Here is a 25,274-nt window from a genome sequence, read left to right as displayed (position 1 = left end):
GGGCTCGATCCCAGGACCCTGGGATCATGACCTGAGCCAAGGCAGCCGATTAATGCCTGAGCCACCAGGCGCCCCTCACCACTCTCTCTTAAAGGCAAAGATTTGGCTTTATTTGTTTGTGCAATTCTAGCATTTACCTGGCACATGGTATATATTCAGTAAGAATTAGTCTCATGGATTCCCCTGGGAGACTCAGGTCAATTCTAGGATAGCTGCAATTGGTACAGATCAAGAAAAGCCTAATTTAGCACCCGTTCTGGTTTCCACATCATTTCCCTGATTCATCATTACCTGGGATGACTTAGATGAGGTCATCCATCTTTAGACTGTCCATTGAAAGACTAGACACGGTGGTGCAGGGTAATGGAGGAAGTACATGGTGTTTACAACTTTTTTTTGGCACTTGCTAGACATTCATTTGTATGTGTCATTAACAGGATAAAATGCCAAGAACCGAGAAGACTGCCCGGATTTGGTGCAAGGGGCTGAGAGTATTGAGTTTTTAATGTGGCATTATGGCATGTGTATTTTAGAAACCACTGTGATAATACAGTTTGGGATGGGAAGTCAGCTTGGAGCTTTAATAAGAGTAAGGAGGAAGCTTTAGTAATGAGTCGGCCACAGTGCCATTAAATGGTTGTCCTAAGGCTCCTTCCAGGTCCAAGATGAAAAAGAAAGAAGGAAGGAAGGTAGGAAGGGAGGGAGGGAGGGAGGGAGGGAGGTGAGAAGGAAGGAAAAGCAAGGAGAGAAGGAGGGAGGGAGGAAGGAAGAGAGAGAGGACAGGCGGCAGGAAAGGGAGAAAAAGACGGAAAAATTTGTTCTAGCAGAGTGTGTGTGTGTGTGTGTGTGTGTGTGTGTGTGTGTTTGTGTGTGTGTGAAAAACGTCCCAACTAATGGCTATCAGTGTAGGCAAACTTTCTGATGTCTTCCCTTTGGCGGTGAACACCACGACTTCCCTCACTGAAGAAAGAAAGGCTCGGGTTAGCGCCCCGGGTTTCCAGAAGGAGTTGCACCGTGGGGACACCACGTGGTTCCAAGCGCTGGCCCACCCACTCGCTGGGGCGAGAGGCCCGTCGCGGCCCGGCGGGGCGGGAGGGTGGGTGTGCGCTGGGCAGCCGCCACCGGAGGAGGGGCCGGAGGGTGGCGCGGAGCCCGCGCTTTTCCCCGCCGCCCCGATGAAGGCGGCGGGGGACAGCGCGGGGCGGGCATGGCAGAGATGCGGCCGGGGCCTGCGGCGGGGCTGCAGCTCAGCGCGCTGCCCGACCACTCCCCGCTGCTGCAGCCCAGCCTGGCCGAGCTGCGGCGCCGAGCCCGGGCGGCGGGCGCTCCGCCGACGCCTCTGCCACTCACCGACTCCTTCCTGCTGCGGTTCCTGCGCGCCCGGGACTTCGACCTCGACCTGGCCTGGCGGGTAAGCACGCTTCCCCGCTGCGTTCCCCCGCGCGGGCAGGGCCGGGGACCAGCGGCATGGCCAGACCTCTGGGAAATCCCCAGTTGCCTGTCGAGCCTTGGTGGCTACGCGCCCTTCTAACGCACCGGGCGGCGGGCGCGGTGGCTGCAGGTGTTCTGAGAACTCCCGCGCCGGTCCTTCCAGTTTCTCTGAGTCACGGAAAGAGGAAACCTAGAAAAAGCTGGAGCGCTCTGGGGTGATGGCCCGTTTGACCCCAAACACTGGAACTGTGCTCTAGATGAGTCTACGAAACCTATCAAGTTTTTGTTTTTGTTTTTGTTTTTGTTTTTGTTTTGTTTGTTTGTTTGTTTTGGGTGGTGGGGAGGATAGGGATGTCTTTCCCGTCCCTGGCCCGAAGCCAGCGATATAAAACAGAGTAACAGCTTCGAAGTAGGAAACCTAGATTTATCACATTTTAGCAGATCACTCCACCTGTGGTGGGAAAAATGAAGTTGCCAGTAAAACTGAAGGTCTGAAGCCAAATTCTAGCAAAATAGTGCCATTATTAATAATAATACTTAAATGTCAGGACAGTAAAGCGGTCCAATGTATTTTGAGTGGAAAGGTGCGGGATGAGGTGGTTCTTTTGTGTTTCCAGGTATGTTACAGATGGTTGAAGAAGGGGTAATAGGAAAACAGGAACCAAAAAAGAGGGATGTAACCTTGAGTTATGTCACTTTGGGCTCAGCATCCTCTTCTGTTAAATAAGGGTGAGAAAGCCTACCTCACTGATTCTGAGGATTGAACATTAACCAATTTAGCAGAACAACACGTACCCAGCACAGAGCCTGACAATATAGTAAGCACTCAGCAATTGAACCTGATCTAGCCCTTCTGCCAAGTGGCTTACTCGGTGTCATATTGGGAGGTGGGAGACAGGGAAAGTATACCAGTGCAGAATCATAACATGACCCAGTATGAGTTTTGTTGTTGTTGTTGATAACTAATTTTTAATTGAAAAAGTAAAGAGCATGGGTGATTTTTTTGTTTATGAACAGTAAAGAGTGCAAAGTAAGTTTCTAAAAGTAACTTTATAAAGGCAAAAAGTTCCCCACCCCAAACCTTCATTTTGCTGGTCCTCTACCCAGAAGCAGTTACTGTTACCTGTTTATCTTTCTAGATATAGTCTGTGCTCACACAGCATATGTATGTGTTTTACATTTGGCCTTGTTTGTTTGGTTTTTGTTTTTGTTTTTTGTTTTTACCTAATTTATCATAGAGATCAGCCTAGTTCAGTATGTGTTCATAAATCTTATTCTTTTTGGGGGCTGTGTACTCTTCCATTGTATGGATTTATTATATCTAAATTTATTAACCAGTCCCCTGTTATTAGATAGAGGAGTTATCCTCAGCCAATGTCAATACCCACACGTGCTGTTCTTTCCTTCATTCAGTGATTATTTTTTGAACTCTTACAATTTGCCTGGCTGTACACAAAATGCAGTAAACAAGACAAATGGGATTTCTTCTATCACCAACTGGATATCTCTTTATATATTAGTCTTTGTGCAAAAATAGGAGTAGTATCTCTTTATACATTTGTTTTTGTGCAAAAATAGGAATATATCCTTACAAGTTCAACCTGTAAAGTTTCTGGATGAAGTGAGGTATGCATTTTCAGGGTTGATGAATGTAACTGTCCTTCAAAGCGTTTGCACTAATTTTATCACTTTTATATTACAAAATGGCGCTTTTTTCTCCATATTATCACCTACACTGTACTATCAAACATTATGATCTGTGTCAACCTGCTTGGTGAGAAATTGGTTCTCATTATAATATGCATTTGTTTAATTAAAAGTGAGGTTAATCATCTTTCATATATTTAAAATTTTTAGATTTTCCAGTTAGCTGTTTTTACAGTTTGTTAATTTTCTTCCATTTTGTTCACATAAAATATACATATACATTTTTTATTCATAAAATATCTTTATGTATTAAAGAAAATAAGCCTTTGCCCTAGTTTGTTGTCTTTTGACATTGCTTGTACTATTTTTCTTTTCTGTGCGGACTTTAAACATTTTTATGTAATCACATGTATCGATTAGATTGTTCTTTGATTGTTTCTGGGTTTTTTTTTTTTTTTTAAAGATTTTATTTATTTATTTGAGAGAGAGGATGAGAGGAGAGAGAGAGCACATGAGAGGGGGGAGGGCCAGAGGGAGAAGCAGACTCCCTGCCGAGCAGGGAGCCCGATGCGGGACTCGATCCCGGGACTCCAGGATCATGACCTGAGCCGAAGGCAGTCGCTCAACCAACTGAGCCACCCAGGCACCCTGTTTCTGGGTTTTATAAGCTCTTCTCCTCTCCAAAATTTTCTCTAGTAATTTATGATGTCTCTTTTTAATGTTGGAGTTGCTAACCTACTGGGATTTATTTTGTTGTTAGGAATGAAATAAGAATCTGACTTTATTTTTGTTTTGTCAGATGGCTACTCAGGTATCCCAACATCATGGGTAATAAACTAATATTTACTCAGCAACTACTAAATATAAAGACACTCTTAGGTCCTATGAGGAGTGCAGTTTAAATGAAACATTAAACATATAAATGTGTAGAGATCACTAATAATAAAAAAGTATGTAATTTACTGATTTCATTTTAGCTGCTTTTCAAAAGTAATGTCTAAACACAAGAAGGAATAAAAGTTACCTCCAGCAGCTGTTATATATATTGTTTCCTGTATTCTTTATTTTCCTGAATTGTTTTCATTTCACCATGTCCTTGAGGAATTGGTTAGCAAGACTGTCTAAATCCACTGGATAGGGATCAAGTTTCTGTCTGTGAACTCTTTGCCTTACTTTTCTGCCAACTGGAAAGGAAAGGGAAAGGCTTAGAGTGTGAAACTATTTTTTTTTTTCAATTTCCTCCATAAAGGCAGCTAATTTAACTCAAACCCCCTTATTTATAATATAAAAGCCCTACAGTTTTAGTATGTGAAGAAACCTTGATAAGCCCCTCAGTTACAATGAAATTTCTCATTATTCTAGTTTTTGTATTTGAAGATACAATGAATTAATGAGGTTTTTATGATTCTAAAAGTTTATAGAGTACCAAATATTTGGGTAAATAGTGTTTGTGTGGATCATCTCATTATTTTCTCATTTTAGAAGAAACTGAGATGCAGTTTCTAGTCCAAAGTCAGGTATTAAGTGGTAGAGGAGGGATTTGAACTTGGGTTGAACTCTGCAGAGCCTATGCTCACAAGTCTGCACTTGCCCCTTCTGTTCAAAACAATGGACATAAAACGGCCAACTGTTAACCTCTGTGTGTCCTACATGTTCTTGTGAATTCCTGTCTTTTATAAGTGACTAGTTCAGTTCCCTATGTTTTTGCTCTATGTGGCAAGTTTTTTTATCCTTTAAGTATTTTTACGGTTTCCCCAAAGTCTTTGAAGCTTTCAAAAATCCATTGACTCTTCCTGTAGCTTCTTTTGTAGAATTTGTCATATCACATGTCAGTTTCAGTGACTCTGCTCCTGATAGTTACTGCCCTTAAACAAATGTGTAACTTCTCTGAGCTTTAGTATTCTTATCCATAACATGGGATAACAGTAGTTACCTCTCAGGATGGTTGTGAGAAGGAATTGAAATGATGCCATTAAACCCTGTAAACGCAGCACAACTATAGCTGTTATTTTGTTTGAAAGCACATGAAAAATGTAAGAAGAAACTGACTCTATTACAAAGCATAGTTAAAATAAACCCTAACTTTTTACATTTATTTATTCCTAACTGGAGCGAAAACAGGTGCCTTCCAGTAACGAATGTTCACCTGCTGCCAGTTTTTTTGTTGTTGTGGACTTCTGATATTTGTTTGAGAATTGCCGAGTAGCAGTTTGTGTTATTTACATAACTTATTTATGTCAGCCGAGTTTTGAATTTATTTGTCAGAGGAAAAGTAATGCTCAAAGATCCAGGTTTAGATACTTCAATTTGCAAAAGTTAAATGTCAAAGGCAGGAGAGTGATTTGCACACTTTTATGAAAAAGTCAGCTTTTCAAGTATGTGAATTCGGCTGGTTTATTCATGCATTAATTTATTCTTTCATTCAACACTTGTACCTACCTCCTGGGTGCCCAGCATTCTGCAGAGATGAATAAGCTGAGGACCCTGCCTGTTACCTAAAGATCCCTTTTAATGAAGCTACAACTTCTATGATTCCATGGGAAATTAAAATCGTTATTTTTATATAGGAGCTAATATGCTGCTTCTAGCGTTTTGCTTGAAACAGAATTAAAAGGACTATTTTTGTATCTGAGGGAGCTATCAAAGTAATGAGCACTGTAACATTCTTTTAACACTTATTCTGATGCCCTCTAAGACAGGAGGAGGAAGAGAAACTCAAAGAGTAGAATGAATATATCAGAATCTACAATGTACCTTTTGTTCTTTCTGCTTTTGGAAATTGCTATTTAGGTCACCAGTTATTTCTTTGTTGGCTAATTTAGGGACTTTTTTCTTTCCTACCTCACAGTTTTATCCAGCCCATGGCAACATTCTCTTTTTTAAAAGAGTTCAGAAAAGTTTATTAAATGAAGAAATGAGAGGGAGAAAGACAGAGATAGAGAAAGTTAGAAAGACAACATCGGGGAGAGAGAGAGAGAGGAGAGAGGGGCAGGAGACATACATAACTTTTTCCTCCCTTCTGTGCGCCATGGTGTCAAGGCTCGTCCAGTCCAGCCAGCTTTTCTCTTTCTCCAGCCCTTGCCAGCCATTAACGTTGCTCCAGGTTCGGAATTTCACCCTCTACTTGGCTTTTAAATTTATATTTGTTCTTTCTCTTCCAGGTCATCACTACTTTGTGATCACACCTGTCATGTTTATTCCAGTGACTCTCAAATATGAAATTCGTCCCTTCCTTTCATCTAAACTTCCATTCCCCACCTCTTTAAACTCAAAACAGACTTATTGTTGGGGTGCCCGGGTGGTGCAGATGGTTAAGCCTCCGACACTTGGTTTCAGCTCAGGTCTTGATCTCACGGTCATAAGATCGAGCCTTCCCTGAGGCTCCACTCTGAGCGTGGAGTTTGCTTGAGATTCTCCTTCCTTCTCCCTCTGCCCCTCCCTCTTGTGCTCTCTCTCTCTCAAAATAATTAAATCTTTAAAACAAAACAACAAAACCCAAACATATTGTCATTTTACAAAAATTGAGAATGCTAAACATCGTGAAGAGGCAAATTAAACCATAATAAACTTTAAATGCATTGATTTTAGTATTCTCCACAATATACTGGCAATATCTGTATTTCTCGTAAATGCAGAGTAACCATTATTGGTGGTTCTTTTAAAATGAAAAGACAACAGGATTCCTTCAGACCATACTTTACCAAGACCTACTATCTGGGCTTACTGTTCTGCTCGGAATACATACCACTATTAACAAAGCTGATTTTTATTGTTTTTCTATTAGTAGAAAGTATAGCAATGGTATAGAGATGTTCCTTTATATCTTTGATTTAGCTCTTTTTTGTAGGAAAGAAAATGAAACCAAAAAATTCTAGTTATCTTTAACATAAACCTGCACTAAGATACTCAGATGAGCAATAAATCCAAATAACTTTCCTATTACAACAATAGCAGGGGTAACTACCAATCATTATGTCCATGTATGCTTTACGTTTAATCCTGCAAGCAGATATGGAGGAAACAAGACACAAAGGAGTTAAATAACTACCCAAGATCACACAGGTGATATGTGGTAGAGTCAAGGTTTTTCTGATGAAGCAGCCTGGGAATTTAACTTTTCACTACATAGCATGGCATGTATGATCCAGTTGTCACCAGCAGGTCAGCTCCAATGAGCGCAGGCATTTTATTCTGTTCACGGCTATAACTCAAGTGCCTATCCAGTGTGTAGAACATTGTAGATGCTCCAAAAATATTTGTACCACTAATTCATTTGATTTCTATTTTTCCTTATTTCAGAATGGACTAACAGTAGATGTTTCAGTTAGCTATTGCTGAGTAACAAGTCACCCCCAAATTTAGTGGCTTAAACCGCAACTATTTATTTGTCTGTGATTCTCTCAGTTGGGCAGGGCTGAGTGGGGATGACTCATCTGTGATCCACATTGCATCAGATGGGAACTTGGCTGAGACCAGACCAAGATGGGCTCTAGTTGTCTAGTGCCTCTTTCCACATAGACTTACTATTTAGTAATCTTATTCTGATGTGGTTTCTGGGTCCCCAAAAGCAAATGTAGAAAGTCCCAGCCTTCCTAAACTAGCACAGTGTCACTTCTGCCAAAGCAAAATGTAAGGCTGGCCCAGATTCTGGGGGGAGGAATCAACTGGATTCTACCTGTAATGGGACAAATGGCATGTGTCTACCAGGAGGGGAGGTATTATTGGTAGCTATCTTTGGAGACTACCAACCATAGAAGACAAATGAAAATTACTCAACTTTGAATTTGTGATGAAGTCTTATCACCTGCAATGCTTGATGAAGGGAACTTAAATTTTTACAATGAAAAAAAAAAATACCCCAGATTAAAATGCTGACATAATGGATGGTAAGGGCCGTACATAATGCCAAGGCTTTGCTTCCGTTTTTACAAGGTGCTTACCATGTATGACATCTGTAGTCAATTTTTATTTTATTTTTCAGTTACTGAAAAACTATTATAAGTGGAGAGCAGAATGTCCAGAAATAAGTGCAGATCTGTGCCCTAGAAGTATTCTGGGACTTCTGAAGGCTGGTTACCTCGGAGTCCTGAGAGCCAGAGATCCCACTGGCAGCAAAGTTCTTATTTACAGAATCGGTAAGTCGTATACAGCACTGCTTTTCTTTTTCTTTCTTTTTCTTGGCTGCCGTATTGAAAGCTTTATGAGTCCATATTTAAGAATTTTGCTTTTCAGGCTTTAACTTAGGTTTAATTTAGATTGTAATGTCCCTCAAATATAATAAAACTGGCAACTGTGAGAAAATTAGAAACCAACGAAAAGCTTGCTTCCGTTCTTCCACACAGTCAGCTGTATAAAATCAGAGAGGAAGAAAGCAGAGTAGAGAAATATGGAGGGGAAAGGTGAAAAAGATCAAGGTAAAGTGTTTAGGAAATGCTTAGTAGGAAATCCAAATAAGAATTCTGAACGGTAATAACACAAGCTCCATGAGAGCATGGATTTTGTCTGTTCTGTTCACTGTATCCTAACACTGAAACCAGGACCTAGTATATGGTAGGTATGTATTAAATATTTCTGGAGTGAGTGAATGGCTAGTTGGATAACACCCAAGGCTGAGGAGCCAGGGACTCATTCTCTGGGACGGGGGAAGGTCCAGTGGGAAAGCGGCATCCCTGAGTCGCGTTGAAGACACTGTATTCCACATACCCCTCTTGTCATAGCTTCCCCTTTTCACCGTTAGGCCTTCCTAGTATTCCTGTAGTGTGACTGCCCCTTCCTTAGACCTGTGTGTGATTAAAAATGGCATGTAATGAAGAAGGACTCACACTGCTCCCAGCATCCTCTCGTGGCCTCTTTATAGATTTGCTTTTTCTACCTGATTATAGATAAGATACCTGCTTGTAACTCAACTGTTTATGATCTTGTAAGAAGGCACTGCATGTAATTCTTTAGGGTATCAGAAGACCGAGGAGAATGATTCCGGGTGTTTGCTCCTGCTTATGTGTCAGATACATAGTCACTGTCCATAAAACAGACGTCACAATGTCTGCCCTGTCCTTTTGTTGCCCCACCAGTGTTATAGGATGATGAGTGTAGTTCCCCAAGTTCTTTAGAGGTAGAGTTGCCAGAGTGACGATATTATCTATGTTTTATGTAGCAAGTAAACATAGAGTGTATGAAAATATGGGATGTCCAGTTTGAATTTGAATTTCAGATAAACAGGATATAATTTTTTAGTATCAGTGTGCTCCATACATACTAAAAAATTATTTGTTTTTTATCTGAAATTCAGCTTTAACAGGGTGTCTTATATTTTATCTGGCAATGCTACTCAAAGGTCCCAGGAACATAAAACTGAAACCTTCAGGGGGCTCTTTCTGCAAGTGTCCTGGCTCTGTACTGCCTGGCTGGAGTTTTTTCAGATTTGTTCATAAATTACCTGGGGCAAGTTAAGAAGTAAAAATGACACCTTGATAGTGAAAAAACAAATGTGCTACTTTGATCATAAATACCTTAACACTGGGGGCATCTGGATGGCTCAGTCAGTGGAACGTGCAACTCTTGATCTCGGGGTTCTGAGTTTGAGCCCCACGCTGGGTATAGAGATTATTTAAAAATAAAAGCTTTATGAATAAATAAATAAATACATACATACATACCTTAACACTGCATCAGTTGTCTTCTATTGCTTAGTGAGAGGGTTTCTTATGGTACATTAACATTTAAGTATACTGTTTTTAAAATCAAGAAAACATGTTGGTTGGGGCGGTCCCTGGGTGGCTCAGTCGGTTAAGCATTTGCCTTCAGCTCAGGTCATGATCCCAGGGTCCTGGGATCAGGCCCCATATCCAGCTCCTTGCTCAGCGGGGAGCCTGCTTCTCCCTCTCCCTCTGCCTGCTGCTCCCCCTGCTTGTGCTCTCTCTCTCTGTCAAATAAATAAAATCTTAAAAAAAAAAAAAACAACAGAAAACACGTAAGTTAGTGATGGTCAGAACAGAAGGGCATGCAGCAAATTTCCTGTGTGTTATGTAGAATAAGATCTTATTCTAGGGTGCAAAGGGAAAACTCAGAAGAGGTTTAGGAGTAAAAGGAAAGGATAGGATAAAGATTTATAAATTTCCTAAATGTAATTGAATTAATGGGAGAAACTAAAAAAGGAAATCTGTGGTAGAGGTTTTGGGTAGAACATTAGCATAACCACCTTTCCCTAGGTACCATCTCTGCAGTGAAAATGCACAGAACCTTTTTTCTCCAGTCCATCAGGGCAACACAAGGTGAAACTCAGTTTTTGCCACTATTAGCCTACCAGCCAGATATAATTTTATGCCTTTTGAAACTATCATACTGTCGCAGCAAAAATAAAATTTAACAGTGAGTATTAAGTTTTGACTATGGCTTAGTTCTTAGGGTTAAAGTTCTACAGCACATTGCCCAGTTGGAACTGCAGCTCTGCTATGTTCTAGCTACTTGGGCAGCTATGTACCTGTGATCCCATTTTCTCTGTCAAACAGGCATGTAAAAACCTATCTCACGGGGTTCCTGTGAGCATTAAATCCTGTAATACACATGAAATATAATTAGAACATTACCTGATATATAATAAGCACTCAGTAAATATTGAATAGATGCTGGAAAAGGAATGAAGAAGTAAAGTCATATTTTCCTTTTGCCTTAAAGGAGCTTAGAGTCTAGACCAGCGCTATCCAATAGAATTTTCTATGATGATGAAATTGTTCTACAGTAGCCGCTAGTCACATGTGGCTATTGAGCACTTGAAATGTGGCTTTTGCAACTAAGAAATTGAATTTTTAATTTCATTTAATGTTAATTAGTTTAAATTTAAATAGCCACACATGGCTAATGGCTACCCCATTGGACAGCACAGGTCTAGACAACTATGTTGGTGAGCTTGGAAATTTAGGCCAGTAACTATTTTCTTGACTGCAGACTTTCAATCATTCTGCTTGTATTTTTCTCCATTGTAGCTTTCTGCCAATGTCTGAAGTAGTATAGTATATTTGAGCTGGGTTATCCATGAACTGATTACTCAAATTCTTACCAGGCAGCTGAGGCTCTTAAAAAGCAAAGCGCAATCCCATTATGCCTTTCTGGGAATACTTCTGATTGTCTCTTTTCTATCTTCGATTTTTTCCTTGCTAAAAGACACTCCCTATCAACATTTAAATCTATTAAGGGTCAGCCATCCAAAACAAAACAAAAACTCCTTCTCAATCCCACAAGATCCTCCAGCCTCCACCCCAGCCATCTCCCTACTCCTCATTCTCAGCCAAACATCTCAAATTAGTGATGTTCACCATCCATATTTTCACACAGTTTTTCACAATTCCTCTCAATCCACCTTGGCCTGGTTTCACTTCCACCTCTGTGCTGAAATGACCTTAACAAATCATCAGTGACCTTCTTTTCACCAAATCTAGTGGACATGTTTAGTTCTGTTTTACTTGATCTCTCAACACAGCAAACCACTTCCTCTTTCTTGAGATATCCTCTTCCCTTGGCTTTTCTAATGCTACATTCTCCTGATGTTTTCCTGACTTAAACTGGCTGCTCCTTCTGAGTCTCCTTTGCTGGCACCACCTGTTCTACCACCTTTTCAATTCTGAAATTCTTTAGGGCACTTCCTCTTCTTATGCTACTTTCTGTGTAGACCTAAGATAATCCCTGTTGCAGGCTGTCATGCAAGTACAAACAACTCTCAGATTTCTGTCTTCACCCCACCATCTCCTGTCCCCAGGGATCTGTACGAGCAGCTCCCTATTCCAACTGTCTCCAATTGGATGTCTCTCATTCACCATTTTTACGTGTCCAAAACTACTTACGATTTTTTCCTCCCAAAACATTTCTCTTCCACTGTTTCCTCTCTCAATAAATGGTACCACCATTCTACCCAGTTGTCCAAGCCAGAAACTTTGGTATTTTGAAACTTTACCATTACTTAATCATGAATCTTTTCTTTCCCCTTTGTCATTTGTCTCCTTAGGCACTCCTTGGAACCTTCAGTATGAAGACTTGCATTTTTTTCAGCTTTGGAACATTTTTCTCTACTGTTATTCCTCTTTCCCCTCTTCCCTATTCTCTGCATTATTTCCTTCCAGAACTCTAATTAGTTGGATGTCAAAACTCTGGATCTAGCTGCATGTCTCTAGCTGCATGAGTCTTTTGATGCATACATATCAGTTGTTGGCTCTTTTCAGAGAATTCCTCAGCTTGGTATTCCAAACCATTATGCACTCATTGGCTGTGTCTTTCCTGCTATTTGTCCCATCAACTGAGATTTGCTTGAATTATCATCTTTTTATTTCCAAGATCTCAACTGATTCTTTTAAATAATAACCTGTTCTTATAATAATAGCCTACATTACCCTTTTATTCCCTCACTGAAACTATCTTGCTTCTTTTTAATGTCTCTTGCTTTATTAACTGTTTCCTTAGGTTTTAATGTCTTTGTCTATTGAGTGTGGTTCCCCTCTTCTTTGTGTGTATTTTTAAAAATGTTATAATACTTAGTGAATGTGTATCTTCTTTTAAGATCACCTGTTTGCCTGTCCATTACTGTCATTTCTGCTTGCCCTGGCCTGCCCAGGGATGGTGGGGGAGGGGAGAAGACAGGAATGTCAGTAATGCTTTGTTGTTTCCCCTGGGTGTAGGCAGCTACCAGAGTGCTTCCCTGGCTCTTTTCCAAAGCCCACACTTACTGTTCTGGCCTGTGCAGACATGACAGCTATGTGCTGTTGCCACCGAGGGGTGTCTGATACATCAGCCTGCCAGTCTGCTCTTCATCCATTTCCCTTAGCAACCTCTTTGGTTACTATAGGGACCTTAGTTACTCTTTATAATCCTTTATCATCCAAAAGCCCTTGCTTTTCCCATTTCCAACACCTCTGAGCTGGGAGCATACCTGGGGACATTTTCCTCTTTAGCCACACCCTCTCCTGAATGTTTTGGGCTATAGCTTCGTCTGGCAATCAAATCCAGCCTGCATTCATTCTCTTCTCCCCCATGCCCTTATCTGTTCTTCCCTAGGGATTTGAGGATAGAGGAAATAGCAGGAACATGTTTTTGGACTACCAAATTGATCCATTATTCAATTCACGCTCTTTGTACATGTTTTTATTTCTACTGATGTTTTAAGTCTCAAAAGAATTAGTTTCCCTTTGTAAATCTTCCTGAATCCTTACACTATGCTGAGATATGCTATTTTAAAAATTTTTTTTAGCACAATGGGACCCCAAAGTTTTCACAGCTTATGATGTTTTTCGCGTAAGTCTAATCACATCCGAGCTTATTGTACAGGAGGTAGAAACGCAACGGAATGGTATCAAGGCTATCTTTGATCTAGAAGGCTGGCAGTTTTCTCATGCTTTTCAAATCACCCCATCCGTAGCCAAGAAGATTGCTGCTGTTCTTACAGTAAGTGTATATTTTAACTCTTTGGGATACTAATTCCAAATAATAGATTTCAATTTAGTTATATGTTCAACAAAGCAAGAGGATAATACATTTATTAGAAAATAAATAATTTTAAAATGACACATAGAATTCAATAATGCTAAGAGGAAATAAAGTGCTATTAATTCATAAAAGAAAGAATGTTGCAAGAAACTAAAAATAGGTTCAAAATTAGTAACTACGGAATTTATACATTTAAATAATAGCGTGGTAACTTTCTCTTTCTGTTATTAATATTTTCTTCCTAAATTAAAAAATTGACTCAAAACAATATTTATAGCAATGGTACAATAAAATGTTACATTCTTGGTAGGTATAAATTGATACAATTCCTTCAGAAATTAAAAGGTTTTTAAGATGGCCATCATCTTTGATCCAGTAATTCTACTTTCGGGGACCTAGCCAATGAATAATCTGAAATACAGTAAAGACTTCATATATAATAACAATAGTAGCTTATTATGTGCCAAGTACTTTGCTAAATGTCTCAAGTGCATTACCCTGTAATGACCAAACAAGCCTATAGCTATTATTTTTCCCATTTTACAGATTAATTAACTATGTCAGAGGGGTGACATAGCAATGCCCAAGCACACACATTTTGTCAGCAGTGAAGCAAGAATTCCAGTTCAGGTCATCTGAATGTAGGAGTTGTGTTTATAACCACCATTGCCTCCGATAAATAAAGATAGTTACTATAGCATCAATTTTTATAGATGAGAATTAGAAACAGTTTATTTTTCCAGAAATAGGAAAATTATGGTATATCCATTTGATAGATTATCGCAACAATATTAAAACTCATGATATGTGTAAAAATTGTATTATGTCAATGAAACAAAACAGGGTGCAAATTATTTAGACAGCATATTGGCAATTATGTTTAAAATAAAATTATTCATAGAAAGAACCTGGAAGGAAAAGCTCCAAATTGATAACACATCTGTAAAAGGTATGCATAGGGGGAAAAAAAAAAGAATTTTGCATGAAAGAAATTTGGTGGGAGGAATCTGTATGTTAGCACATTTTGTGTAGGAAAACTATTGATGAAGTGTTTTGTTTTTTTTTTAATTCTTAATGTTTTAAGCTTTCTAAATAAACCTATATTACTTTGATGTGAAAGACCTATACCTGTGCCAGAAGTTTAAAAGTGTGTGTTTACTATTTCTTCAGCTTCTATGAGATTTTAATTTTTTTCTCAAAATAAAAATTAGGGGAACATGGTTAAATATAAACATCCAAATGACTCACTGGTTCGTTGAAAGAACATTTATATGTGGTTGGAAAAGATATTTTCTGTGTCTTACTTACAAAAGATGCAGGTCTTTCTTAAAATACTTTGCCTAAGCTATAAGGTGAAACCTTTTTCAGAGATCTTTCCTTAATCTAGTGACTGTGAGCTGCAGAGCAGGATATTGTGTTGATGGAATAAATAATTCTGAAAATAAAATCCCACTTTAGGTACTGCACTAAGTAAAGCAAGTGTTCAGAGAAGGGACTGGTCAATAGGAATATATATTGATTTATGCTTTGTCATTAATAATTTTTTTATTTTCAAAAGGATTCCTTTCCATTAAAAGTTCGTGGTATCCATTTGATAAATGAGCCAATAATTTTCCATGCTGTCTTTTCCATGATTAAACCATTCCTGACTGAAAAAATTAAGGAACGGGTAAGTAAAACATATTCAAGTCACTATTCTTCTGTACCAAATGTTCCAATCCTTTTTATTTAAGGATTGCATTATTACCTCCCCTCCCCACAATTAGCCCAATGTTTTAAGTATTTGTCTAACAAAGCATTTTTATAAATTAAAATTCCTTTTTAATTTGGAAAATCAAGTTAGGCTGTGGGGGGAACAGCCTCTCATTCATTGAAGTGGGAGTGCAAAATGGTATATTCCCTATAGAGGGCAGTGTGGTAATAGTTATCAAAATCACAGCCTTTGCACTTCTGGGATTTTATCCCACAGATATACCAGCACATAAACAAAATTACAGATACAAAAGGATTCATTGCAGCAAAAGATTGGAAACCGCCAAGTGTTCATCATTAGGGAACTGGTTAAATAAACAGCTGTATCAACACAATGGAATACAATAAGACTTTCATGATGTAAAGTGAAATAAAAAAATGAAGAATAGTTTTTATAGTATGCTACCTTTTGTATAAAAAGGGGAGAAATCAGAATCTCTAGTTGTATTTACATTAAAAGGATACAAGAAAGCAACCTAACTATATGTAATAGAGTAGAGGTGTGGATGGGGTGGATGAGGTTTGAGTAGGGACCAAGGCATCTCATTGTATATCTTTTATCTTGTTTTGATTTCTAGCCATATGAATGTATTATCTATGCAAATAAAAAATAAATGTATTTAAATTAGACATGCATAACTGAAAACCACAATACCCAAGGTATGTGACTTAATGTCATGTTAATTAAAGCAAAGAGATTTGATGGGTTTCTTTTTGTTTTTACCTATCTTGTGGAGCCTTATCTCAGGTGAATATCTAATATCTCTTAGGATTTTTCAAGTATTAAAAATAAAATTTGAATTCCCAAGAATGGCAACCACTCTTCTACATTAATCTATAAAGGATAATTTGTAGAGATTATCCAGTAGGAATTTCTATCTGTCTTCAAGAAGAACTACACCTATGAAGATGGCCACTTTTCATTCTAGCATTTTTAAAAAAGTCAATTTTGCGGGGCTCACTTTTGTCTCTCTTCAGTGTAGCTTGATAATATCTGACACGTTTTGTTTAACTCTGAAAGATCTAAAAATAAGTATTTCTATTTTGGGTTATATTCTGGACAAATAAAAACAAAAACAATGAACCGAACCTAATGAATAGGAGAATATGAGCAAAAAAGAAAGAAAAATTTAAAAAATTGAGAAGGTAGGTGAAGCAGTTCAGTGAAAGGTAATTGACATGAAACAGACTTGCCAAAGTAAGGGAGATGGGGACCCAATCAAGCCATTCTCCTCCCTTTCAACATTTTGGCAATACCTTGTGAGTGTTTTTATTTGCCCCCTTCTGAGGAAATAGTGGAATTTTTTTCAATTAGCTGATGGTATTTTAAACATTTCAGAAGAAATCAAGAATTGGGACTCTGAGGTTCCCAACTCCAGGAAACTTGTTTCATTCATTTTTCAATTCTCCTATCCTAGCATACAGTAGCTGTTTTTAAATGATCATTGAATGTATAGATGAACATTTTACCCTAGCAGATGGAAAAAGGGTACTTATTTATTTTTAGCAAGATGTGCTTTTAATTGAAGGCTCTAAGTCTTTATTTTAACGTCATGGCATTATATGATCACTTTTTATAGTTTAAAATATTTGAAAATTTAAGGTTCTCAACCATCATAATTGTCTCAATTCTGTCCTAGCCAAGAGTATCCATCAACTGGACCACATAAATTACTCCCCATATACATAACGGTGTGTGCAGATATATGCTTCTAATTCATATGAACTAATACCAGGAAGTATATTTTTATCATCTCTAGAACAGTCTCAGGATGTTAGATATTTTGCTAAGAATCACCTGTACATTAGGGAATAGACTATATAAAATAATTTTATTTAGAGTTTTAAAAATCTTTTTTTGAAAGAGGACAGAATATCTTTCTATAAATCTTATATAGTTATACAAATACAAATACATGTAAAAAACAATAAGGTGGTTAGACTCATAAGCAGCACAATAGAAATTTAAGTATAATTCTTACATAAGCAGAGAAATAAAGGGTACAGTATCTATACATGCTCTCCTCTCTTGAAAGTCATTAAAATGCCTTGTTCTATGGTGTTGATTTTACATTAGAAATATATCTAATCTACTGAGAGACTGAGGGCATATCTTCTGAAACATTTTGGCTATTTCAGATTTACATGCACGGGAACAATTACAAACAAAGCTTACTTCAGCATTTCCCAGACATTCTTCCTCTGGAATATGGTGGTACAGAATTCTCCATGGAAGACATTTGTCAGGAGTGGACAAATTTTATAATGACGTCTGAAAATTACCTCAGCAGCATTTCACAGATCAGTCAATGAGAAGAAGTTACTTAATGTCAGTGACTTCCTAATTATAAATACATGAGTGAGATCCTACCTGGTTATATGAATGAAAGAAAAAAAATCCTTTAAGCTAATAACATTTTTCTGATTGATCTTTTAAAATGTAAAACTCTTCTGACATGAGCAACATGGATATTTGGGAAACTTCTTGACTTTTTAAATGTATTTTCTGTATCTTTCAAGTAGTTAAATGTTAGTATACCTTAAAAGCATAGAAAGGATTCCTGGTTTTTATACTTGAAAGTATCTCCTAAAGTAGCTGTTTCTGAAAAGTTTCATTTTCAACAAGTTATCTGACTACATTGGTTTAGTAATAAATGTATAAATGGTCCACTGAAAAGAAGAATTAGCACAAATCAACTGATGATGAAAATTATTAACTCCCATCTTGGGTGGATGTCAGATTAGATTATAATTCAGATTAAAATCTGAATACAGTTTTACAGAGTTATTCTGTGGACCAGCAAGATAGTTCATCTCAGGAAAGCTCTATTTCAGTATATTTACACAATAGAAACTTTTGATTGAGGAGTCTGTACACCATAAACTATTGTATGTAGCATCTAGACCTCTTTATGAAATTACTCATGTTGATACAATTGATAATCAAAAATAATTTAGGAAATATTTCAAGTATAGCTGATGGTTTCTTAATATTATTTCTGCATTTTCAAATAAATCTAGAATGTAATTTTGACTTCAGTTTTTGGTTATTCTTATCATGACTACATAGAGAATTAGAAATGGAATAATATTTAATTGTCATACATGGACTCTATTTTTAATTGAACAATAACACAACTACACAAAGGAAAGGAAATGTTTACATTTTAAAAATCACTGTCAGTTACACCTGGAACTTTTCAGATTATGTATGAAATAATTTTACTTTTACTATATATCAGAATATTCTAGCCAAATTCTATAATTCACATTTACTTTAAAAAACCAGTAGTTAAAGTGTGCTGTTTGTATTATAGTTTATGTCAAAGAATATTTCATTTATTGACACAATGTCAGTATAGCTTTCAATTTATGACAATTTATAGTGTTTCATGATTTTTTTTATTTTATTTTAAGCTTGAAAATAAAAAAACACAGGGTGCAAAATTTGTTAAACATTTGTTCAGCTTACTTGGGTTTCAACATTAATCATACAATAGTATCTTTGTGAAAGGATATATGAAGGGTGTTTTTCTTTATAAGAAAATTATTCTAATCAGGTGAGCTGATACTTGTGATTCTCTGTACATATGTCTATGAAAAAACTGAGAGCACTTGTGAATGTTCTTTAGAGAACATACTTAATTTTGACTTGGCATTGGGAAGCTAACTTTACATTATAATTTTTATTAAAAAATTAGATCATGCCTGTTTTCTAAAAAAAAATTATAAAGTCTTCCTTACAAAATCATATAATTCACAAAATTGTATAATTAGAAATAACAGCAGAATAAACTCATTGAAAAAGAATAAACAATAACAACAACAAAAAGCTCTGGTTTACCCAACTTTTATTCCTTTGTAAAGGAGGTTTATATCAGAGTTCTACTTAATTTACTTTTGGGTACTTAAAACACTTTCTTATGACACTGTGAAGCACACGAATAAAGGGTAATATTTAAAGATGTCTCTTAAATGTGATTTACTGGTGATGTCATTAGCAGTAAATAGAATTAAAATACATCAATCAACAGAAGTACATTTCATGATGGGACTTTGACATTTTTTTTAAATATCACTGAAGAACATTAAAAGAACAATGTGAAATGAGCAGGCAATTTTATAAGGTGGTAAGATAAATAACTATCAAATTGTCTCTATTACTTTACTGTAATTGCACCAGAAGTGCCTTTTATTTATAAGGTCAACACTAACATGTGCTCAGTATGTTAGTGAACTGCACAATAATTTATTTGTTTTAATATTGTTCAAAAGAAAATAAAGATCTTTCACATAAACAATAGCTGTTTCTTTTTCATTTTTAAATATAATACAAATATTAGGCGATTGTTCTCAAAAATTGCTTTTCTTTACAGATAAGTTTAAGAAAAACTAACCACATCTGGTTGTCCATTACACAAATGCTAGTTTTTCCTCTGTAAGTTTTCATTACAGGCTGCTTTTCCAGGCTGCTGAGTTCAACATTATCTTCCTCTAGTGTCTTTTGCTGTGCTTAAAGGGACCACAAACTAATATCATGAAATTAAGCCATGCAGATTTAATAAGCTAAAACTTCTAAGCGAAAAAAGAGTGTGCTACTTAATCAGATAATTTAATTTTGAGACGATCTGCTGTTAGGCTAGATTGTGATTTTATATTTATATTGTATATTTTAATATATTTTTATAGTATAAATATTATATATTTTTATAAAACATATACTTGTATATTTAAATATATATAATATTTATACTATGTATTTTTCTTACAGAAATAACACTGAAGAACTAGAGCATATACCGTCTTTGCCACTCATCTAAATTAAGCCTGTAGCTCACAAAACAGGTGAAACCTACAAACCAACCAAAAACTCAGTAAACTAGTAGGATGGTGTTGTCTGAAACACTCTTTACTGGCCTTATATGTTGAATTTTGCCACACTTAGATGCTGTGGAGGAACTGTGATTTACATAGGTGGAACTAGAAATGGGGGTAATAAAATTAGGATTGGCAGCAGTACATCTCCTCTGATTTTCTTGCTAGCAAGGACACATGTCGTCCTCCTCCTGCCCCCATAGCTAGTACTTGCTTGACTGCTCTCTTTTCTACCCGTCAATCATATTAATCCATAAAATGTCTACTTTTTTTTTTTTTAAAGATTTTATTTGTTTATTTGTCAGAGAGAGAGCGCACAAGCAAGGGGAGTGGCAGGCAGAGGGTGAAGCTGGCTCCCTGCTGAGCAAGAAGCCTATGTGGACTCAATCCCAGGACCCTGGGATCATGACCTGAGCCGAAGGCAGATGCTTAACCAACTGAGCCACCCAGGCACCCCAAATGTCTACTTTTGATAACACCATACACTGAATTAAATACTACAGTGAATAGAAAAATTAACTAGATGCTACCTAGAAGAGAGAAAATATATACCTAAAATAGCCGGGTAAATTGCAGTATAGTGTAAGGGTCATTAGAATGGTTCCAATAGAATGCTTTGGAAGGAAAGATAATTTCCACGTGGGGTAATTGAGGATGTGTTCTTAGACGAGGCACAATTTGAAGCAGAGCCTTTAAGGTGAATTGACTGCCCTGGAGAAAAATGAGAACTGAGGAGAAGAAGGATATTCCAAGAAAAGAAATAGCATGAGTAAAGACAGAGACGAGAATGAATAGGCCATGTCTGAGAAATAGTGAAGAGCCCTATTATTTTTGGAGGGAGGGAATGGGTACAGGAGAGTAAGACTTCCCCTAGAAAGATGCACATGAAACACATGTGGGAGGCTTTGAACACCTGCTGAAGGGCACTCAAATGTATGGATTACTTATTTTGTGCCAGACAAAACTTTAGATTCACATACGTCGTGTCATTCAATCTCTGCTGAAAAAAAGGTAAGTGGCATTGTGCCCATTTTTACAGAAGAGAACTGAACTTTGAACGTGTCTGTCCCTGGCTCAGAGTCACAGAGCTAGTGAATGCCAGCATCACACTGAACTTGGCTGGCCTGGCTATAAAGTCCACACCCTCCACAACACCACCATGCTCCTTTCAGACCCAGTTCCACAGGCCACCAGATTCTACCAATCCTACTTGGAAATGTCTGACCCCAACCCATTTCTAAGATTAATCATCTCTCATCAGACCTGCTATTAGACTACCTCCACATTAGACTACCAGTGTCTCATTATTCTTGCCCTTACATACCCCTTCCACGGCTGCCAGAGTTCCCTTTCTACAAGATTTTATCCCCTGAACTTTGAGAGAGCGGCACTGCATATGCGGTAAACTGCTAATTGGCATCCAAGGCCCTTTACAACCAGGCCCAACCTGTTTTTCTATCCTCACATTGCAGGACTCTGAACCCCACCTATATTCTAGGCACTCAACCTTTTCACCACTTTGAAAACTATCACCCCTTCCACACCAGACATCTCAGAATCAGTAGCAAGGGAGGGGGTGAGGGGAGGGAGGAAGGGAAAATGTGTGTATTGTGTCCTCTGAACCTTTGCTCTTACTGTTTTCTCAGCTCCATGCCCTTTCCTGCTTTGTCTGTCTGCTCATCTGCAGAGTGCTGCTCACTTGTCACATCTGGGAAAATTCTAAACCTCCAGAGAATTCTTTGCTCCTACTTGTGGATCCTCTGTGTGGAGGTCTCAAACAATCCTTATGACACTGAATTTATAGCTGTTTACCTGCCTGCCTCCCTGCTGAAAAGTGCTCTTAAATGCAGACAGTCTTTTTCACCTTTGTATAATCACTATCTAACCAGCGTCTAGCACAGGGTCAATACTCACAGGATGCATACCTTACTGAGGCCTAGTTCTCATTGCAAGGCTGGGTGACAGCCACCAGGGGAACAGTCACAAGTGGCATGAAGGTCTGCCTTGTGCTAAATGGAATATTGTCTACTGGGAAGTTGAGCTGCCCTCAGCAGCTTCCTTACAAACCCTCAGACTTAACCTCCTCTCTCTACTTTTTTTCTCTCTCTCATCCTAAATGTTAGCTGTGTTACAGTGATAAGGTCCTACCCTATTGGGTTTTATTTCTGTCTCAGACTTCAATCCATTTCTCTATTTTAAGTATTTTAAGTAATTGGCTTTAATTTTTTAGTTGATTTTAAACTTCACTTCTTTTAATTCTACATCTACACACATACATAGTACAGGCTGACCCCTATGGAGTTGCTGTAGAGACTCATTAACCATAGTTGAATAAATAAACCCCTGTGGCAATTTGGCTCACATCAGGAGCTCCCTCTCCAGTCCACAAGAACTCTTCTGACAGGTTACCCACAGCAGAATTTTACTGTGCACTATACTCCTCTTTCTTAGAGTACCGTGCACTTGGGGTGATATGAAGATCTGGGATGAGGAATGGTCAGGCACAGCCCCACACTGTACTCCATCTTCTTTCCCCCACTGCTCAGTCTCATCCACTCATGACTCAGGCGAACCTCTTTTGAGGAACTTCAGTCCATCCTCTGAGGGTATCTGAGCCTCATTACCCGAATTCAGTACACAGATGACCTCTGCTTAATGATGGTTGTCAATGCCCAGTATTTACTGCAAGCTCTTGCCCAAAAGGGACATAACATCTCTAAACATAAAACAATTAACAGCCCTCAAGTGCTAGCACATGATATCCTCCCTGAAGTAAAGACTTTATTCCTAAAAAAAAATTAACACCATTATCAATTTCCCTCTCCCGAACACCAAAAGACAACTCCAAGGATTTCTACAATTAGTTGGCTATCGCCAGAATTGACTCCCTAACTTTTCTGCCATTGCCTTTCCCTTATACGTCATGTCTAAAGAGATGTCCCTGCCCTCCTTAATTGGGTTCCATGCCTGCAACTCAAAACGTCAAATCCTCTCCATCTTCTCCCACTGTTAGAGTCCCTAATTACTCATACCCTTTCCCTTTTTTTATACATGAAAGGGGTAGATACACTTTGGGGAGGGGGGTCCTCAACCAAAACACACTGTCTTCCTTACCACCAAAACTGCTCCAAAACAAAGAATACAACCTTTGATTCACATTTCACAACTAAAAAATAAATAAATAAAAGCCTTACTTCAAATAGAAATCCACCTCAACAGGAAACCTTAAATTGAAGGTCTTTGGAAAGGCCTGAAGCAGCAGATAATGATGTAGGTGACAGAATATGCCACACCCAAAATATGCCACTTGGACATAAGGATTATTTTGAGCTGAAGGCAACTGAGAAGAAGCAGATACAAGAAAAGTTCTCCACCTTCCCCCTATTTACCTAAAATAAATGTCCCCTTCTTCTACCAGGAAAGACAAAAGTTAATCACTGGAGACAACTATAGATCCTTACCAGTCCTGAGGAATCTACATAGTAAACTTTATTAGCCCTTATCTTCCACTAATTTTCCATATGTTTTATTTGCCTTCCCACAATTTACCACCCCTAGAAACCTGAAGTCCTCTTCCTTTGCGAAGATACTATATAAGCCCAAGTTCTAACCAACCCTTTGAATTACTCTTCATTGAGGTTTCTCTCACACAATGTACACTGCATGAATTTTCTCTTGTTAATCTATCTTTTGTCAGGGAACCTGGAAGAGAAGAAGGAAAAAAAGAAATTTTCCTCCCCTCTAATGACATGAAGTAGACTGCTTTCTCAAGAACAACTGTATGATACCATGAAGTGGTCAGCTTCCAACCAACACACCAGAACAAGATCATCCACAGGTATTATATTCAATCCCCTCCATATTTTTCCTTTGTATTCTTCTTGTTATCCTCCTTCTATTTTTCTATTACTGACTAGTATCAAAACTTTCTTGAACCATGTCTTTCTTTTTTGCCCTTCCTACTGAATAAGATTCCTTATTTTACCTATATTCAGGACCCCCAAACCTTTGGATGGCTTTTGCTAAACTGAGATTACTCAACCTTAACATCTTTTTTAAAATTGTTGCCTTTGTTCACCCTTTCCTTCATTTTTCCTCAAATTCTTCTTCCCATCCTTAAAACCACGGCTTAGCTGTTTTCCCCGCACAATGCTCTTTTCCTTTATTTAAATCAGTTAAACAAATAACCAAATTCAATCTGGACCACTTTTAGAAGAGTCATGTTTATTTCTCTAGCATTTTCACAGACAAGAATTTTCTAGGTTCCAGTTTCTGTCTACATAGTTGACCTTGAACAACATGGGCTTGAACTGCATGGGTCCACTTCTATGCAGATTTTTTATAGTATAATACTATAAATGTATTTTCTCTACCATATGATTTTTGTAATAACATTTCCTTTTCTCTAGCTTCATTTGTGATAAGTACACAGTCTATAATACATATAACACACAAAATATGTATTAATCAACTGTTTATGTTATTGGTAAAGCTTCTGGTCAACAGTAGGCTATTAATATCTAAGTTTTTGGGGAGTCAGAATTACATGAGGATTTTCAACTATGTGGAGGGTTGATGCCCCATACCCCTGCGTTGCTCAAGGGTCAACTATATATCTTTTACTCTGCCAACTCTAATGACAGTACTTGTAACTATTCATCATTTTCCCAAAGAAAATGCAACCTTATATCAAACAACTCCAGCATGGGTGCTGCCATCTGGAGGCACTAAAGTTTTATGTATGGAACAGTCCTAATCAGGATAGTCTCCGTATAACCATACCCTTTTCTCAGCTTCTATATGGTAGAAAAGATGACGCTATGACAAAAAATTGCCCATTTTCTTTGGTTATTCCAAAAGACACCTATTTCATCTTTGGGAGCAGACCTATTGATATCTCCTAGCGTTGGGCAGACTCATATTACCTAGCCAGTCTTGTGAGTCCTTACCAGATATGTAGCCCAACTACTTCCTTAAAGTATTTAAATTCCTCTTTGTCCTCTTCAGTGACTATCATTGATCTGGACAGTCTACCAGTAACTGTGTTTCCTTAAAATATGAAGGCTGACATCAAAATGTTACCATATTCTTCCTTTCTC

At 37.9% G+C, this 25,274-nt stretch overlaps 1 protein-coding gene across 2 annotated transcripts; it reads left to right on the top strand.

Annotated features, from left to right (window-relative positions):
• The first annotated feature begins 1,127 nt into the window (after window positions 1–1,127).
• TTPA (alpha tocopherol transfer protein) lies at window positions 1,128–19,593 on the top strand. Of its 2 annotated transcripts, none has more exons than XM_032421982.1 (5): window positions 1,128–1,411; window positions 8,060–8,213; window positions 13,313–13,506; window positions 15,107–15,217; window positions 17,440–19,593. In XM_032421982.1, the coding sequence occupies exons 1-5, from the start codon at window positions 1,208–1,210 to the stop codon at window positions 17,611–17,613; spliced, it is 837 nt and encodes a 278-aa protein (XP_032277873.1). In that variant the 5' UTR covers window positions 1,128–1,207; the 3' UTR covers window positions 17,614–19,593. The 2 variants fall into 2 exon arrangements, with proteins under 2 accessions (XP_032277873.1, XP_032277874.1); XM_032421983.1 differs by lacking the exon at window positions 17,440–19,593 and adding an exon at window positions 15,518–15,674.
• Window positions 19,594–25,274: the final 5,681 nt, after the last annotated feature.

The sequence above is a fragment of the Phoca vitulina genome, unplaced genomic scaffold, assembly GCF_004348235.1.
Source record: "Phoca vitulina isolate PV1807 unplaced genomic scaffold, GSC_HSeal_1.0 scaffold25, whole genome shotgun sequence".
Lineage (NCBI taxonomy): Eukaryota > Metazoa > Chordata > Mammalia > Carnivora > Phocidae > Phoca > Phoca vitulina.
This window is presented reverse-complemented; position numbering and strand designations above follow the sequence as displayed.

Excerpts from the sequence above, each read along its gene's own strand:
- TTPA (XM_032421982.1), top strand. The coding sequence starts at position 1,208 with ATGGCAGAGATGCGGCCGGGGCCTGCGGCGGGGCTGCAGCTCAGCGCG. Across the intron at positions 1,412-8,059 it reads ACCTCGACCTGGCCTGGCGG|TTACTGAAAAACTATTATAA; the intron begins GTAAGCACGCTT and ends TTTATTTTTCAG. Across the intron at positions 8,214-13,312 it reads AGTTCTTATTTACAGAATCG|CACAATGGGACCCCAAAGTT; the intron begins GTAAGTCGTATA and ends AATTTTTTTTAG.